This window comes from Molothrus aeneus, chromosome 20 (assembly GCF_037042795.1).
Source record: "Molothrus aeneus isolate 106 chromosome 20, BPBGC_Maene_1.0, whole genome shotgun sequence".
Lineage (NCBI taxonomy): Eukaryota > Metazoa > Chordata > Aves > Passeriformes > Icteridae > Molothrus > Molothrus aeneus.
This window is the reverse complement of record NC_089665.1, coordinates 11,104,383-11,119,431: the sequence shown is the minus strand read 5'-3', so window position 1 is coordinate 11,119,431 and position 15,049 is coordinate 11,104,383. Positions and strand designations below refer to the sequence as shown.

Below are 15,049 nucleotides of genomic sequence, written 5' to 3'. Positions count from 1 at the left end.
AATATACATTTGTGAACCTTTCGTTTTATACATAACAATCTGCTACCATAGCAATAAATTAAATATACATTATTTACAACAGACATAGGTCACCAGAAACTACAAAGCACTGCCTCTCTACATCAAAAATAAACTTTGTCAGATACATTTCTCCAAGATTCATTTTCACTCTATAAACTCTCCTCACATTCTCTGCTCTAAATCCAGCGTTCCCTTTGCAGGACACGGGCAGCGCTACATTCATCGGAGGCGATGGGAGCGTGCAGGGGCTGGGCAGAGGCTGCGGCGGAGCTGCCCCGGGCTCTGCCCGGCACCGAGCGCCGCCCGCGGCCGAGAGATCCCAGCCCAGGCCCGGCCCCCGGCGGCAGAAACGCCCGGGGCCCCTTACCTGCCGCTCCTGAGGACCCTCAGATCCCTGGGAAGAAACGGAGTTTGTGCTTAGGATGCCCTGCTTCCCTCAGAAAAAGCAATTCCTGTTGTGCTTTGGCTCTGTGGGCGTTCGAGAAGATGCGAGTGCGTGCCAAGAGCTTTGCTGAAGGGAAGCCCAGGCAGGGCAGACCGGCCCCGGTGGAGGCGGCGCCGCCGGAGGGGAAAGGCAGAGACCCCCAGAGACGCCTCCACACAGCGGGGGCTGCCCCATCGCCCCCCTAAGGCATTTCTGAGCCCCCTCTGCTCCCTCTGCCATGTCACTTCTGAGGAGGGCAGAAGCTGTGTGCATGGAAACAGTGGAATCAGAAAGGAAAATGCACTGCCCAGTAATTCTAGTGTCAGTTAAGGATCTTTTCCTTTATATATATAAATATACATATTTTATACATATATATATATTCCTTTTATGTATGTATAGATGTGTAAGTGTCACTTAGAAGCACAAAACATTTTGCAAAATATCTACAGGACACGTCCACGGCCGCTGGCAGCGCAGAGGTGCCCGGGATGTGACTGGAGCCCTGCGGAGCCCGGAGGCGCCCCGGGACCCTCGGGGCCGCTGGAGCGCGGCCGGAGCGGGGCCGGCAGCCGAACCCAGCGCCCGGAGGATGCACAGCGGGCTCCAGGCTCTGGCGAGCGGCGCTGCTGGAAACGGCCCCAGGAGCCGGGCCCGGGCCAGAGCCCGGCCCCAGCGCTGCTCCGGCGGGCTGGCACAGAGACAAGCCCAGAGCACTGCAACTCTCCCTGAGGCTTCACGCTGTTCTGCCTGTTAGTCCCATTCGAATAACTGCCAAATCAATCTAGGTCAAAAAGGAAAGCCACAGTTTCAAGTGGAAAAAAAAAAAAAAAAAAAGCAACAAAACAACCAAAAATGGCAAACCAGCTGACAGTAGCCACTGCATCATCTGCTGAAAGATCTCACGGAGATCAACACCCACAGGAATGACAACATCTACAGAACTGAGTGACTTCTCAGAGGAAAAAAACCCAGAGCAGACCCTGGGAGCAAGTCATTGCACCAGTCAGTGTTTCACGTGCAGCCTCGGGAAATCAGACCAAAGCTCATAGGAGGAGAATTGGGGGTGGGTTTGAAAGTGCTACTGAAGCATCATCAGACAAGTGCTGAGCAGCAAAGTGTGTGATCCTGAGACACCTACAGCTGCAGGCTGGGCTGAGCACACGGCATGCTCCTCTTCCAAAGGAAACTCAAGGCCTAAACCCTATTGAAATGCAACGGGCTGGGAGCAGGAGGGAGCATCCCCACGGGAGTTATTGGTATTTACTAGTCCTACACAGCACTTAGGACCGGTGAAACTGTTCCCTGCCTTTTCACAACTGTTCTCCTTCTTTAACCTGGTTCTCCCTCCATCATAGTTCAGCCTTCCCCCATGGATTAATTCCAGCACCTGTGTGAAGCAGGCCTAAGGCTCTTGGAAAGCACCTCCCTGCAGGACCAGGGTGAGCAGAGCACGTCCTGCTTGGCTGGGCTCGTCTCTGGCCAGGGAGATGGCAGGGAGGAGGGCAGGTGGTGGCTGAACCCTATAAGCACTTGCCCAGGAGAGGGGAGCAGGAGCAGGCACAGCCAGGGCGGCTGCCCAGGGCTGCTCCAGGAGCACAATTCTGCCCCTCTGAAACCTCTGCCAGGTGCCTTGTGCCTCTTGGAGCACCCACGGGGGAAGTGGCTTTGGCACTCAAAGTCCTGCTTTCAGTAGGAACCACAAACTTGAAGAACTGTGTTCACTTGAGACTGAGAACCTGATTTCATGAGGGTGTCCAAAGGTCACAGGCTGGGGGGACAGGGGGGAATATCTCTGCAGCATCATGGCCTGTCTTCCAGAAAATGGGTGAGGGAAATCCATGAGCAATGTGAAATTTACGGACAGGCTTCAGGAAACTTCACATGAAGCTCCATAAAAGAGCAAAAGGATTTCTTGGCATATTGAGAGAGGTATTTTCTGGGAAAGGGCATTATGGAAAGTTACCTTGCAGAATCTATAATCCTTTCATAATAACAAGAGTTTGCTCAAAAGCAGCAGGACAGACTCTGTAGGGCTGAAGCAGCCTAATGCCTCCCAAATCACCAGAGTTTTATGCATTTGCCTGCCTGGTGATCCAAGCCATAGGGAAAAGCAGAGCCCACCAGGTAAATCCCCTCTGGTTCCAGTTCTAGTACTAAGAAAAGCTAAAGCTGTACTACAGCACAGCTTTGGGTCACCTTTCCCAGGCCTGTGCCCAGTGTCAGGCAGGGACAAAGCAGGGAGGATGAACCTGCCAAGGAGGATGAGCTGGCTGCTGTCCCCAGCTCCACTCCCTGGGCCAAGTCACTCACCTGCCTCTTGTGCAAGAAACTGAGCACGTTTGGAGCGAGGGGCTGCCTCTGCCCCAAGAGTTTTGGGGTGTAGGTAGGAGCTGGAGGGACCCTGCAGACCCCACTCCAGGGAGAGCTGCCCAGGATCCCCCCAGGGAGGTTTTGCCCCATTGTCCCCAGAGAAGAGCAACAGCAAACGATGGTGGAGGGCAAACTGCCCCAGAGCCACTAACACCTAACCTTGGCCTGACCCCCACCCTTCAAAAAACAAACATAAACCCCTGTTTCCCCACTGATAACTGCAAATAAAGCATGGAGGGACCTAAACTATGTGGAGGTCTCTCCGCTGCCCCTCTGCCCCCAGGGACAGGGGGATGGACGGTGCCCAGCAGCTGCAGCCCATTGGGCAAGCACAGGGTGACCAGAGGGGGACGTGGCCCCGGCCCTGTGTGCAGCACAGGCAGGGGCACAGGGCGTGTGCTGCACAGCGGGTGGGGAGGTGGCTGTCCCTGTCAGGACAGGACTGCAGCAAGGTGAGAGCTCTTTTCTGGTGTGGCGGGCGAGGGCACCTCGCTGCCCATGGCTGGGGCGTGCGTGGTCCCATGGGGTGTTGAAGATTTTTCCCTTTGTTGAAACATTCTGTGCAAAGAAGAAAAGGATAAAAGTCAGGAGTGTGGAAGGAGAATATTCTCACCCCTGAGGTGCTGGCTATGAAGCACCTGTCCCAGGGAGGGAGCTGAAGCCACGGCAGTGCCCTTCCCCAGAACACCAGGCCACCTATCATTCCCAGGTTTTGGGGGAAGGAAACCCAGTGACTGGGTGAAAAGCCCAGCTTTTTGAGACGCATGCTTTCAGAAATGTAACTTTCTTTCATTCCAAGTTCTATGGGCTCTTCTGCTCAGTTTGGATCTTCCTAATGACACCCTTAATTTCATGGAACAGAAGGAACTCAGGTAAATCCCACTGAGTTCCCTTTATGTCTGCCCACGAAATCCATCTCGTGTATCATCTGTTTCCCCTTGGATTTTTGGAATGGGGAAGGGCCTGCACTGCCTTTCCACCCCAGTGCCCAGAGCACAGCACAGCAAATCTGGAGATGGGCACCAGTGTTTGACAGAGGTTAACTGGGAAAAATGCAACCGGCTGGGCTGACCTGGGAGCAGTGCAGGAGCGCGGTGCTGCAGAAAGGAACAGCAGCACTGCTGGGTGCAGAATGCCACAGATCCCCGCCCTTTCCTCCCCTCACCTACAGCAGCATCCAGGTGTTCTAAGGCACAGCATGGATCCCCCAGCAATAACAACCAGAGTGAGCAGCTGTGGGTAGCTGAACACAGCTGGCCCCCGAGCAGCCTTTTTGCACAAAGCAAAACACACCAACTCACCTGTGACAAGTTCATGACTTCCTCCTGCTAGTGGCTCTATGTGAAAGAACAGAACATGGGGTGGGTTGCAAACAAAGGGGCAAGAAGTCACAAAATCCCTTCCCTTTTCTCCCTCATGGCCCCAGAGCCTCCCCCAGTGCCCAGACCCCCATGCCAGGCAGGGAGGGCACGGCTGGCAGCATCCCACCAGTGAGAGCCCTGGCACCTACCATGCTGGAGCTGCCATGGCTGAGCTTGTCAAAGCGAAACTTCAGGTTGGACCTTGGAGAATTTCTGTTCTTTAGATCTGCTGGAGGGAGAGGACAAACAAAGAACAAAAATAATAAACTGTGAACAAAAATATTTGCAGTAGTACTGGCTGCACTTGCCCAGCTAGGCACTTTAATAGGCTGTCAGGAGTGCTACCAATATTTAGTCTGCCTTGGCTGAATGTTTGGCAAAAGCTGTACATTAAGTGTTTGCAATGGAACAAATTGAGGCTTAATTACATTTCACAGTCTTTCTCCTGGAAATGCCACTGAAAAGGCTACAAGGAATGACTGATCCATATAATGTATGGGTGGATTTTCATGTTCTTGGCAGGAAAAATACAAAATAAACACTTCAAGCATTAAAAGGGGCTGGTTTAAGGGTTCAGAAAATCACTTATGAAGTAAGGAGGAGGACCTGTGGGGTGCTGAGACACAAAAAGCCTGCCTGCACTCCATGGTCCCATTTTGCCTGCAACACTCCCCGTTACAGAGCTGTTTGGGTCTATTTGTGCTTCCTGGTTGTTTCAGAAACAGCTCCTCAGCTGACACTGTGTCTCCACGTGGCTGCTGGTGCCTTGTGGCAGGCTCTCTGTGGCTCAAGGAGCCAGAGCATGGGGATTTGTGGGTGACGGGTGACTGTGGCCATCCCCTGTCTCACGGCACCCTCACCACAGAACGGGCCAGCAAAGAGCTTTTCCTGCCTGTTTGGCCCTTCTGAGCTGCAACTCATTGTGCAAATCATCCGACTGAAATGGATGGAGCTGGTGAGCGGGTTGGCAGGAGAGGAATGGAGCCAAGACCACGGGAAGCTGATTGTTGATTAAGTAATTGTGAGTCATGGCTCAGCCTCTGGAGACAGAGTTTCCACGACGACTGCACATGCCTGTCAGGGGAGACAGAGGGAACAAAGCCACAGCAAGAGCCACCTCTGCACTCTAATTGAGAAAGGAAACCAGTTCCCCATGGAAGTGACCACAGCACATGGGGCCATGTGTCCAGAGCAGCCCTGTCAGGATGGGGCTAACCCACACCCCGTGGGTGCCTGTCCTGCCAGGGCGAGCGCGGCTGCTGCTTCACCCTGGGACAAGGCTGGGAGGGGGCTCCTCCATCCCAGCCCCCCCCACAGGAACCCAGGGGCTGTGGCTCCGGGTGGCTGCAGGAGAGGAAGGCAGAGGTGGTGCCTGCTGCCCTGACCCACCTGTGGGGCTCCTGCTCATGATGACGGGGGTGGCCGTGGCCCCCGCGCCGGGGCTGTCGCTGCCGGGCGAAGCGCTGTACACAAACACCTCCTGCTTGAACGGTGACGCCGTGGAGGGCTGGCTCCCCTGCTCACACAGACAGGACATGGCTTCTCCTGCAGCCAGGCCTTCCCCCACACCCTGCCAATGCCCCACTGCACCTGGGCCCACTGCAAATACTGGCCTGGACAGAGCGAGCAGCGCCCAGGGCATTCCAAGGCTCGCTGGGGTGCCAGGGAATCACAGGCTGGTTTGGGTTCTTGGTTTGGAAGGGACCTTAAAGACCACCTAATCAGACCCTCCCTGCCATGGGCAGCGACACCTTCCACCGGACCAGGCTGCTCCCAGCCCTGTCCAACCTGGCCTTAGACACCTCCAGGGATGGGGCAGCCACAACACCCCGAGTCCCCCCAGGCACAGCACCCCTGCTCCTCCCACAGCCAGGGGTGGTTGAGCCTCTCCACCTCAGCAGTGAGGAGGCACCTGGGGGTGGCAGGCACTTGTCCCCCTCAGAGCCCAGAGGTCTGGAGGCAGCAGGGAGCCCAGGGGAGTGGGGAGTGTTCCACAGGGAGGGTTTGGTACCTACCACGCTGTCGTACTCCTCCAGGGTCTCGCTCTCCCCCGCCGTGCTGCTGAAGCTGCTGGTGCTGGAGGAGGAACGGGAGATGTTCGACCGCCCGTTCTCTTTCAGCTTGATAAAAGGCCTAGAGAGAGGCGGAACGAAGGAAGGGCGCGTGGCTGTCACCAGGGCAGCGTGTCCCTGGGACTGGGACGGGGACAGGCCCTCCTGCACACCCCCGGAGCACAGTGCTGCCGTAGGAATGAACCTTTTGGGGTGCTTCAGCACATAACCACTTCCAAAGGCGTGGCACAGGGCACGGGGTGGGTGCCCAGCAGGAAACCCTAGGTGGAGCTGACTTCGCCTCGGCAGGGAGGAACAGGCACAGCCGCCTTCCACGTCCTGAGGATTCGGGCAACCTCGCTCTAACGCTGCTCTTTGCTCTTCTTTGTAAGACCAAAAAGGAGCTGGGCTCAAGAATCACCAGAATCTTTTCTCTCTTAATATCAAACTTATTTACAGGGAAATTTAGATATGGTTTTGTTTGACAAATTCCTTGATGTCTGCTGAGCTGTGGTGGAAGGAGGACGGGCTCCTCCTGGCTCACCTGTCTTTGTTGGGGCATATTTCAGGGGAGCTGGGGTTGGATGAGGTTTCAGATTTCATCTCTTGGGAAGAATGTCCCAAATCTGGTGTCTTCTGGGCTCCAGAAACACTGTCGCTGAGGGCACAAAGAGACAAGTTGCATGAGTTATACAAGAGACTTTAAAAGGATGGTCAAATTGTACTACCTGACACCAGCTATAAACTGTGAGAGAGGCAGAGGCTCTACAGGCACCACCACAAACTCACCACCTTGTCCTGCTCTCCGCCTGGCTCTCCGATGTCGTGTGCAGGCGAGGGAACAGCCCTGAGCGGCGCTTGATGGGGCTCCTGGACTGGTTCTTGGCAGCAACCGCTGGGACAGGGGGCTGGGAGCAGAGAACAGTCTGGGCCTGAGAGCCTGTCGGGCTCTGGAGGGGTGGGAAGAGGCAGGGACAGAGGGACATGTGGACATGCTCACCGAGAAGGTGGTCTTGGTCACCTCGCCGCTGTTGTGGGCAATGCCCCCACTGAGGCTGCCGGGGATGCCACTGCCGTGGTGCTTCTTCTGGCTGCCCACCATGGTCTCCATGGAGTGGCTGCGCACCCGGATGGCTCTCTGTGCCAGAGGGGACAGCAGGTCATCACCACCCAGCGGGCTGCTGTCCCCAGAACTCCTCCCCAGCTTCAGGTGCTCCCCAGGCACCAGGGAGAGCCACCTGTCTGTGCCTCCCCGAGAGCAAGCACACCCCAGCAGCAGCACAACTCGTGACAGCAGCCCTGGCAGGTGCAGCTAAGCACGGCTGCCCTTGGGGAGCCCCACAGCCACCACAGGATCAGATTTTCCCCCATTGCTCTGTGATATCAAGGACTCCATCTCTGGGACCGGGAGATACAGACACAAGCCCCAAGCCCTGGCCAACCTCCCAGACCCCTTGGCAGGAATGGGGACTACAGCCAAGCCATAAGCCATGCTTGTGTGCACACCCTCCACAAGTCTGCCTGGACTCAGAGAAAACAGATCCTCTCCTGCTTTTCTTGCACCTCTCCTGCACCTCTCCAGCCTGCCCAAAACAGCCCCTGAGCTGGAGGCTTCACAGCCACATAAAAGTGCTTCTGCTCTTCAGCAAGCTGCTGCTTGAGAATACATTTAGCCCAAACCCCTGCTGTGGCTTCTGGTTTGGTTTATCCACCTCTGGAAGGGACTGGAGGTGAGCTGTGCAGCACTGGCCCCACAGCAGCCACAGGCTCGCCCTGCTCCTGTGGATCTTCATTTCTCCATGTCCCTTCCCTCACTCCTCACATCAGCAACCTTCTCCATTCTCCTCTCAGCTATTCCCTCAGCCGTGGCTCCTCCAGCCCCTGAACCCCAGCCCAGGCTAAAGGGCAAATGAGCCATGGCAGGCCAAATTCCCTGGGTGCCAGCACTGCATCTGCAGCATGCAGGCTGTTTGCTGCTGGCTCTGGGGCTCATGGAGCCACAGGTGGACCTGCACAGGGTGAGAGGAACTGCAGCCCTGAGCTCTCACCGAGCCTGCAGTGCTGCAGACCACAGCCCCAGCAGCCCCTCCTGCCCAGCCAATAATGAACATCAGGCAAGAGTCCATCAGACTGAATTTATTGGGGTCAGCAGCATTGACATACAATTAGAAGTTGTTCTTAGGTAAAAGTGATCAGTTGCTTTGCTGCGAAGCAGCAGCCACAGGCACTCCCACTCTGCAGGCTCCTGTCCAGGGCTGTGGAACTCTGCAGGGTTCCCCAACACCCCAGCCCTGAGGAGTGGCTCCTTTCCCCACACAAGAGGCAAAGGCACCTCTCACTCACTCAGAGCCCAGCAGAACTGAGCTCTCCTCACCACTGAGAACTGGTCCCCTGGCCAGGGGGATGGTTCTGTAGGCTGGGTCGTAGGTGCAAGGCAGCGGGCAAAAAGGTACAGTGGGGACCAGGTGTGCGCCCTGCAGCCCCCCTTTTTACCATGGGGACAGGTGTGCGCCCTGCAGCCGCCCTTCACCGTGCGTGCTCCCCGTCACTCCCAGAGCACGCGGTGCAGGATGTGAGCCAGCAGGCAGCCCAGCAGCGCGGGCACGAGGCGCCCCACACGGACCACGGGGCTCACCTCCCACCCCAGCACTCCCTGCAATGCCAAGAGAGCACGGTCTGTCTCCTCACACACACAGAGTGGGCCAGAACATCCCTGCTCAACCTCAGCGTTGAGACCTGACATGAACGCTGCGATGTATGACTGACTGTGCCCTTCCTACACGTCTCACACTGGAACAGACACATCTGAGCCTCTGCAGCAGGGTCTGGGGAGCTGTGCACCCTCCTCCCCAGCCCCATCCTCCGGGTGCAGGAGGAGGTGGCTCATTCACCATCTCACTTCTCTGTGCTACAGAAAGAGCCATGCCTGAGATAACGGCAGGAACTGTCCCAGCAGGCCCAGCCAGGACAGGCCCCTGCCCAGACAGTGGCAGCCACCCAGCGCCAGCCCCTCCGTGCTGCAGGGCAGCTGCACCACAGGCACCTGGCAGTGGCTCACACCCTCACACTCAGGTGCAGCCCCTCCATCTCCAGGGGTGTCCCTGCTGCCAGTGGCTGCTCAGAGTTTCCTCCACAGCACTTTACCCACTCCTTTTCCTCCAGCCCACATCACCTGCTTTCCCTCCCACTCACCCAGTCTCCCTGGCACACTCAGCACCCCTTCCCACTCCACACCCAGCACGTTATTTCTGTTTCAAGCACGATGACCACCACCCCCACCCACTTGCTGTGGCAGCTGCCCCAGGCACCCCTCCTGATCCCTGTCCCACAGCAGTGCCAGCCGGCAGCCAGAACACGAGCAGGACACGTCCTGCCACAGCAGAGCCCAGCTACAGGCGCACCCTGTGGCAGGGGCCTGAACTGAGACCCCTCTGGGGACACAAAATGCTGCAGCACAGTGGTAGAGAGGTGCTCAGGAGCTCTGGAGAAGTCACTCCAATGGGGACACTCACCAACAATGCAAACATGCCAGCTTTTGCTTGCTCCCACTGGGACCAGCTCGGGCACTTGGCAGGCTGAGCAGGCAGCAGCCCCCCTCTTGCCACCCTACCCTCGGGGGACATCTCTCGTCCCCCAGCGTGCACTCTGCCAACCCCAGGTGCCTTTTGGCTCTGCTGCTGGCAAGGGCAGGGCTTTACCTTGAAAGACTCCAGGAAGCCTCCGTGACCCCCATTCTCCAGCTTGTCCTCCTCGGGCCCCAGCCCCAGCATGGTCTGCGTGTGCCCGTGCAGCTCGTCGTGCAGGTTGTCCAGCAGGGCAGCCCGTGTGCGGTCCTGGGGAGAGCCAGGGCTCAGCCAGGGCTCTGGGAGGAGCAGTGGCACTGCCCCATGGCCCCAGCCCATCCTCTCGAGGTGACAGCCACCCACAGGCACCACGCTCTCATCCCTGCGAGCACTGACCCAGCTCAGCAGGGAAAGGCGGCTTTGAGGAGGGGTGGGACAGCTGCCCAGAGCTGCTCCAGGCAGGGACACGTGGGCAGTGTTACCTCCAGCTTGGCAAACTTGTCGGACTTGCAGCAGGCGTTCTCAGCATTGATGAGCTTGGTCAGCAGGAACTCCCTGAACTCGGGGCTCTGCGGGGACAGAACCAAGGCAGAAAACATCCTCCAGTTTAGGAGTCTCTGTGTCTCTGGTAGCACAGCTGTACCAACCCAAAACCCAAGCTCACAGCACCTGGCAGTGCCTCCAGGTGTGGAAGCACTGGTGGAAACCCCGGTGGGTTTGAGGTGCTCGCCTGCACCAACACAGTGCCCCAGCACCAGAGCTGCTGCTGCTGCCTTGCTCAAGTAATGCCATGCTGTGGTGCTCACAGCACCACCCACCCTACCATAAACACCAGAGGCCCCAATGGAAACCAAAATTAACGCAGGCCAATTCCAGCAGTCCTGTTTTCCCCAAGCCAGTGTGCTTGGAAACACCTCGGACACGCACATCTACATTTCTACAGCTTGGAACACACTTCCCTGCCAGTCCCTACCTTCTGGAACACCGGCGGGCTCGGCAGGGGTGGGCCGAAGGAGGGAACATCTTCCCGGGCTGTGACTGACACCTGAGGAGTCAAGAGACGTGTTATTCCCACGGGTGCAGCAGGATAATAGGGTTTATGCCACCTACACCCAGGTGATATGTCAGACTGTTCCAAGACACATTCAAACGCTGAGGATCATCAAAACTCTTCAACAAATGAGCTGTTTTACAAACATGTATTTCATGTACTGCTGTCTGTATACACACACATTCTGTCACAGCGCATACATAACACACCTGTGTGCACACGTGTGTGTGCTCAGCACTCAGGTACAAGTCCCCACCAGGCCTAACACTGACTGCATCACTGAGCACAGGGTAAGTGCCCTGGGCAGCCTGTGCCTCAGAGGGAAGAATTTCCTCCTAATCTCTAATCTAACCCTACCTTTGTGAGTGGGAAGCCATTCCCCCTCGTCCTGTCACTCCATGCCCTCGTCAAAAAATGCTGAAGCAAAACTGGGTGGGTGACACTGAGACTGCCCTCACCTTGTATGCTGCGTTGTCTGCCTCGGGGTTCTCCACCTGCACCACGATGTAGGCGTGCAGGAAGTTGGAGGCAATCATGTCTGGCACGAATGGCGTGTTCTCCTCTTGGAAGATAATTGCCACTATGTCGTTGCCAATGTGCCTCTTCCTCTGGAGCTAAACCAGCAGGGAGAACATTGGGTCAGTAAAATCAGGCAGCTCTGCCCCAGCAGCAGCAAGTGCCAGTCCCGTGCTGGGGAGCCAAGCAGCCCCATCCCACGGGGCCAGGGCTCAGCAGGGCCCACGGCACTGGGCAGCGTCAGGGCATCCCCACTCAGACCCCTCTGAGCAAGCAACCACATCTCTCTTACTTGTTGTGTGTCTCCTTCGGTAAAAGGCAGCTTGGTGGAGACATGAAACATTATCTCCCTGTCCCTGAACACCGTGTACACAGACTCCACTCCCGTCTGCCCATGGCTGACATCCAGGCCTCCTCGAAAACTGGAGATCAAGGGAAAGGCGGAGAGAAACGAAGAGATGTTAATTGAAAGCTTCACAGAGAGCACCAGCGGCTGTCAGGGGACAGGCTGATGAACAGCCCAGCTCATTTATCTTTATCTAGCAGCGAGCAAATGGGAAAGAACAAACCGTGCGTCATGTGGTGTAACCAGCCATGGCTGTCACCAGCCTGAAATACAGGGTGCACACCAGCAGGGCTAGTCAGCAGGGCTGACCACAGCCATGGGCCGAGCCGTGGCCTCACCATCCCTCACCAGCAGTGGGGTTAGGGTTAGGGTTGCCTGCACTGTGGCTGCTGCAGGGACTGCCCCGGAGGCACCCGCGGCTGAGCCGCGACACCGGGCACAGCACATTTCCACAGACTGCCTTCCATCTATGGCTGAATATAGCCAGATTTTATCACAACCTCAAAGCTGCAGGAAAAGAAATTTTTCTCTCTTGGCAGCTCCAATTTTTTTTAACTCCCCCAGCCTTGAAAAACAAGCCAAAACTATATTTGCTTCTGCTCCGCACATCCCGCTCAAGAGCGAGATGACTTCTGTTCTCACACGTAGATATTTTTACATATGACATGGTCTCTTGTTAATGTATTTGTAAAATCATCCTTTTTATTTAACTTACCCTTTGAAGTCCTGGAGAGTTATGGTGTCTCCCAGAAAATTTAAGAAGTTCTTGAAGGCAGTGCTCTCTTCATTATTGCCAAACAGCTCCTCCTCTTGTGTCTACAAAACACAGGGTGCATCTGCTGACAGCCCCAATTTCCCTGCCTGTCCAATCCCCTGCCACCTCCAGCTCCACCCACGGGGTCCCTGGGGCCTGACCAGCACCTTGTTCCATGGTGTCCTGCACAGCCACAGGCTGCTCCCCACCTCTGCTCCCCAGCTGGCACCACCACATTCCCCACCAGCCACCAGCACCATCCTGAGCTGCACAGCCCAGGGCAAAGCTGCTGAGAGCCTCCTCTGAGCCCAGCAGGAACCTTAGGATAATATCCAGGAAATACCAAACCAGAAGTGAATCCTCTGTTGAAAAATCCCTAATCATCTCCTGCTTGCTGTATTTCAAAACAATGAAACCCTAATTACAGCCTTACATGAGTCACTCAATCCAACCCAAAATGCAATATGTAGAGTGCCTGTCAGAGTAATTTTCAGTGAGTTCTGAGGCTGAGTTCTGCACTCCCCATCCAGAGTCCCCCTGCTAATGACAGCACTTTCAGCAAGCGCCTCTCTTCAGAGCCCACAGTCCCTCCAGACAAACGTAGTTGTTTAGCTGTCTAAACATATATCTGATTAAAATACCACGCCTGCTAAAATCCATTTTCACATCCGCTTTTCCCTACAGCAGCTTGTGGGCTGATTTCCATACTGAGACTTTTCAGTCATATAATTTTTTAATGAGTGGGGAAAACATCCGAGCAATGAGAAACACAGTCAATGAGGACAGACAGTGCCACAAGGTGCTGCACATGGCAGAATTAAGGTCAGAGTTGAGTCTGTGCTCATGAAACGTGGATTTCTGGGATCACTGGGACATGCTCCATGAAAGCAGCGTGGGGACAGCTCACCTGCCTGAACTTCTGATAGATCACACCAAACTTGAACGTGTTGTTGACCTCATGCTCATCATAAGACACTATCATCTGGGATGCCTGCAGGAAAGCAAAATGCCAATTCAGTGGTTCAAAATGTGATGGCCAAAAGATCCATGGAGAGGGGTGAGGAGAGCCCACCAGAGCTGCAGCAGGGTACAACAACCGCTGGGCAGCATCAGGAGAGTGGAAGGGGAAAAGAAGCCAAATTCTCACATAATTAGGCTAAAAGTTTTCAACAGTGGCCCTGGGTGTGGTTCTCAGTGTCCCTGCAGAACACACAACCAACTTGGGCAAGTTACCTCACCTTGGGGTAGAGAACCGGGTTAAATTTCAGCCCAGAGGCATCGTCACAGAAGGCCTGTGGGCAAGGGGAAAGAACAGTCAGTGCCAGGTCCTGGGCCAGAACTTCAGCCATGAACGTCTTATAAAGAAGCCAAATACAGCCTCCAATAGCAGGAGCTTCCCACTTCACATCCTCTCATTGGGATGCCCCATGGCCTGGCTGGCCCCAGCTGAGGATGCAGCAAGCCAGGTCCCAGGTCCCTGCATGTCAAAGGAGAGGCACTTGCTCTCCTTGCAGGAAAACAACAGCAGAGCAAGCCACAGCACCACCCAAGCACCCCTTGACCTGAGAGCCCAGGCACTGCTGCCCAGAACTGCCCGGCACTGCCTGATGTGCACTGGCACAGGCCTTGCTGCACGAGCTCCAGCCAAGCCAGGCAATTCACCTTTGCAATCTGGGGGATACTCGGGAGTTTGCTGAATCCTGCCAATGGGATCCTTTCATGCAATGTCTTCACTTTGGACCTAGCAAAGAAACAATGAGCAGACAGATGTCAGAGAGTGTCTACAGCAAAGCAACAGCCACTGTTGGGAAACACAGTTGTGCTGCATTTGTTGGGCCTGGTTAGTGAGCAAAGGCTCGATTTGTCTTCTCATCTCTTAAAATATTCATAGTTTGAGGGAAATGACACAATGGTTCAGACATGCTGGGTCCTGTCAGCTTATGGAGGGATGGTGAGAGAAGTGACTGGTGTTATCCCAGGGAGGATTAAACCCACAGAAATTTATGTTCAGTTCCAGCAGGTTTAGTGACAGATCAAAGTGGCACATTCATTATCAGGTTTAGGCAAACCCAGCACAGAAACACAGGGATGCTGCCACTGCCTCCCATCCCACCCAGACCCCCTCCACATGCTGCCAGTCCAGCTCAAGCACCTCCTGTAGAAACAGAACCAGGGACTCCCAAAGAGAGAATATTTTGTTAAACAAAGATTTTTTTTTTCTGTACCTGAGTATAACCCTTAAATATTCTGTGCCATCTGTCTCCTCGCATTTAACAGAAAGGATCAGATTTCCAAGGCTGCTGGCTGTACAGTAGAAATTTAAATGATCCTAAAAATAGAAAACAGCATGTTAGCAGCCGGGAAGCAACTCGCTGATGGCACGGACACTGCCTGGACACTCACCTGCTACCCCACACCCTCCCACCACTCACCCAGCACCCTCTTGCCAGGAGCAGGGCTGTGAGCAACAGGGCAGGGGCTGCCCTACAGGGCTCCATGTCTGGCTGAGCCCCAGGTCCCCGGGGCAGGAGGCTCAGAGCCAACACCCTCACTGGTGTCCCAGGAGACCTGTGCCCGTGGGGCCAGGGG

General features: G+C 55.5%; 1 protein-coding gene across 7 annotated transcripts in view; it reads right to left on the bottom strand.

Moving 5' to 3' along the window:
* Window positions 1-1,269: 1,269 nt before the first annotated feature.
* Window positions 1,270-15,049, bottom strand: part of RAP1GAP2 (RAP1 GTPase activating protein 2) — a 54,460-nt gene continuing 40,680 nt past the window's right edge. For 5 of the 7 annotated variants that reach the window (XM_066563288.1, XM_066563284.1, XM_066563287.1 and 2 more), the window contains 18 exons: window positions 14,686-14,789; window positions 14,123-14,201; window positions 13,699-13,752; window positions 13,368-13,451; window positions 12,422-12,522; window positions 11,653-11,782; window positions 11,303-11,458; window positions 10,767-10,838; window positions 10,276-10,362; window positions 9,929-10,063; window positions 7,231-7,368; window positions 7,020-7,138; window positions 6,775-6,888; window positions 6,195-6,312; window positions 5,569-5,695; window positions 4,329-4,408; window positions 4,120-4,155; window positions 1,270-3,376 (listed from right to left, as the gene is read on the bottom strand). In XM_066563288.1, coding sequence (XP_066419385.1) covers window positions 4,147-4,155; window positions 4,329-4,408; window positions 5,569-5,695; window positions 6,195-6,312; window positions 6,775-6,888; window positions 7,020-7,138; window positions 7,231-7,368; window positions 9,929-10,063; window positions 10,276-10,362; window positions 10,767-10,838; window positions 11,303-11,458; window positions 11,653-11,782; window positions 12,422-12,522; window positions 13,368-13,451; window positions 13,699-13,752; window positions 14,123-14,201; window positions 14,686-14,789 — 1,707 coding nt within the window. In that variant the 3' untranslated portion in view covers window positions 1,270-3,376; window positions 4,120-4,146. The remainder of the gene's footprint in view (window positions 3,377-4,119; window positions 4,156-4,328; window positions 4,409-5,568; window positions 5,696-6,194; window positions 6,313-6,774; window positions 6,889-7,019; window positions 7,139-7,230; window positions 7,369-9,928; window positions 10,064-10,275; window positions 10,363-10,766; window positions 10,839-11,302; window positions 11,459-11,652; window positions 11,783-12,421; window positions 12,523-13,367; window positions 13,452-13,698; window positions 13,753-14,122; window positions 14,202-14,685; window positions 14,790-15,049) is intronic. The other 2 variants (XM_066563285.1, XM_066563286.1) reach the window with 2 other exon arrangements.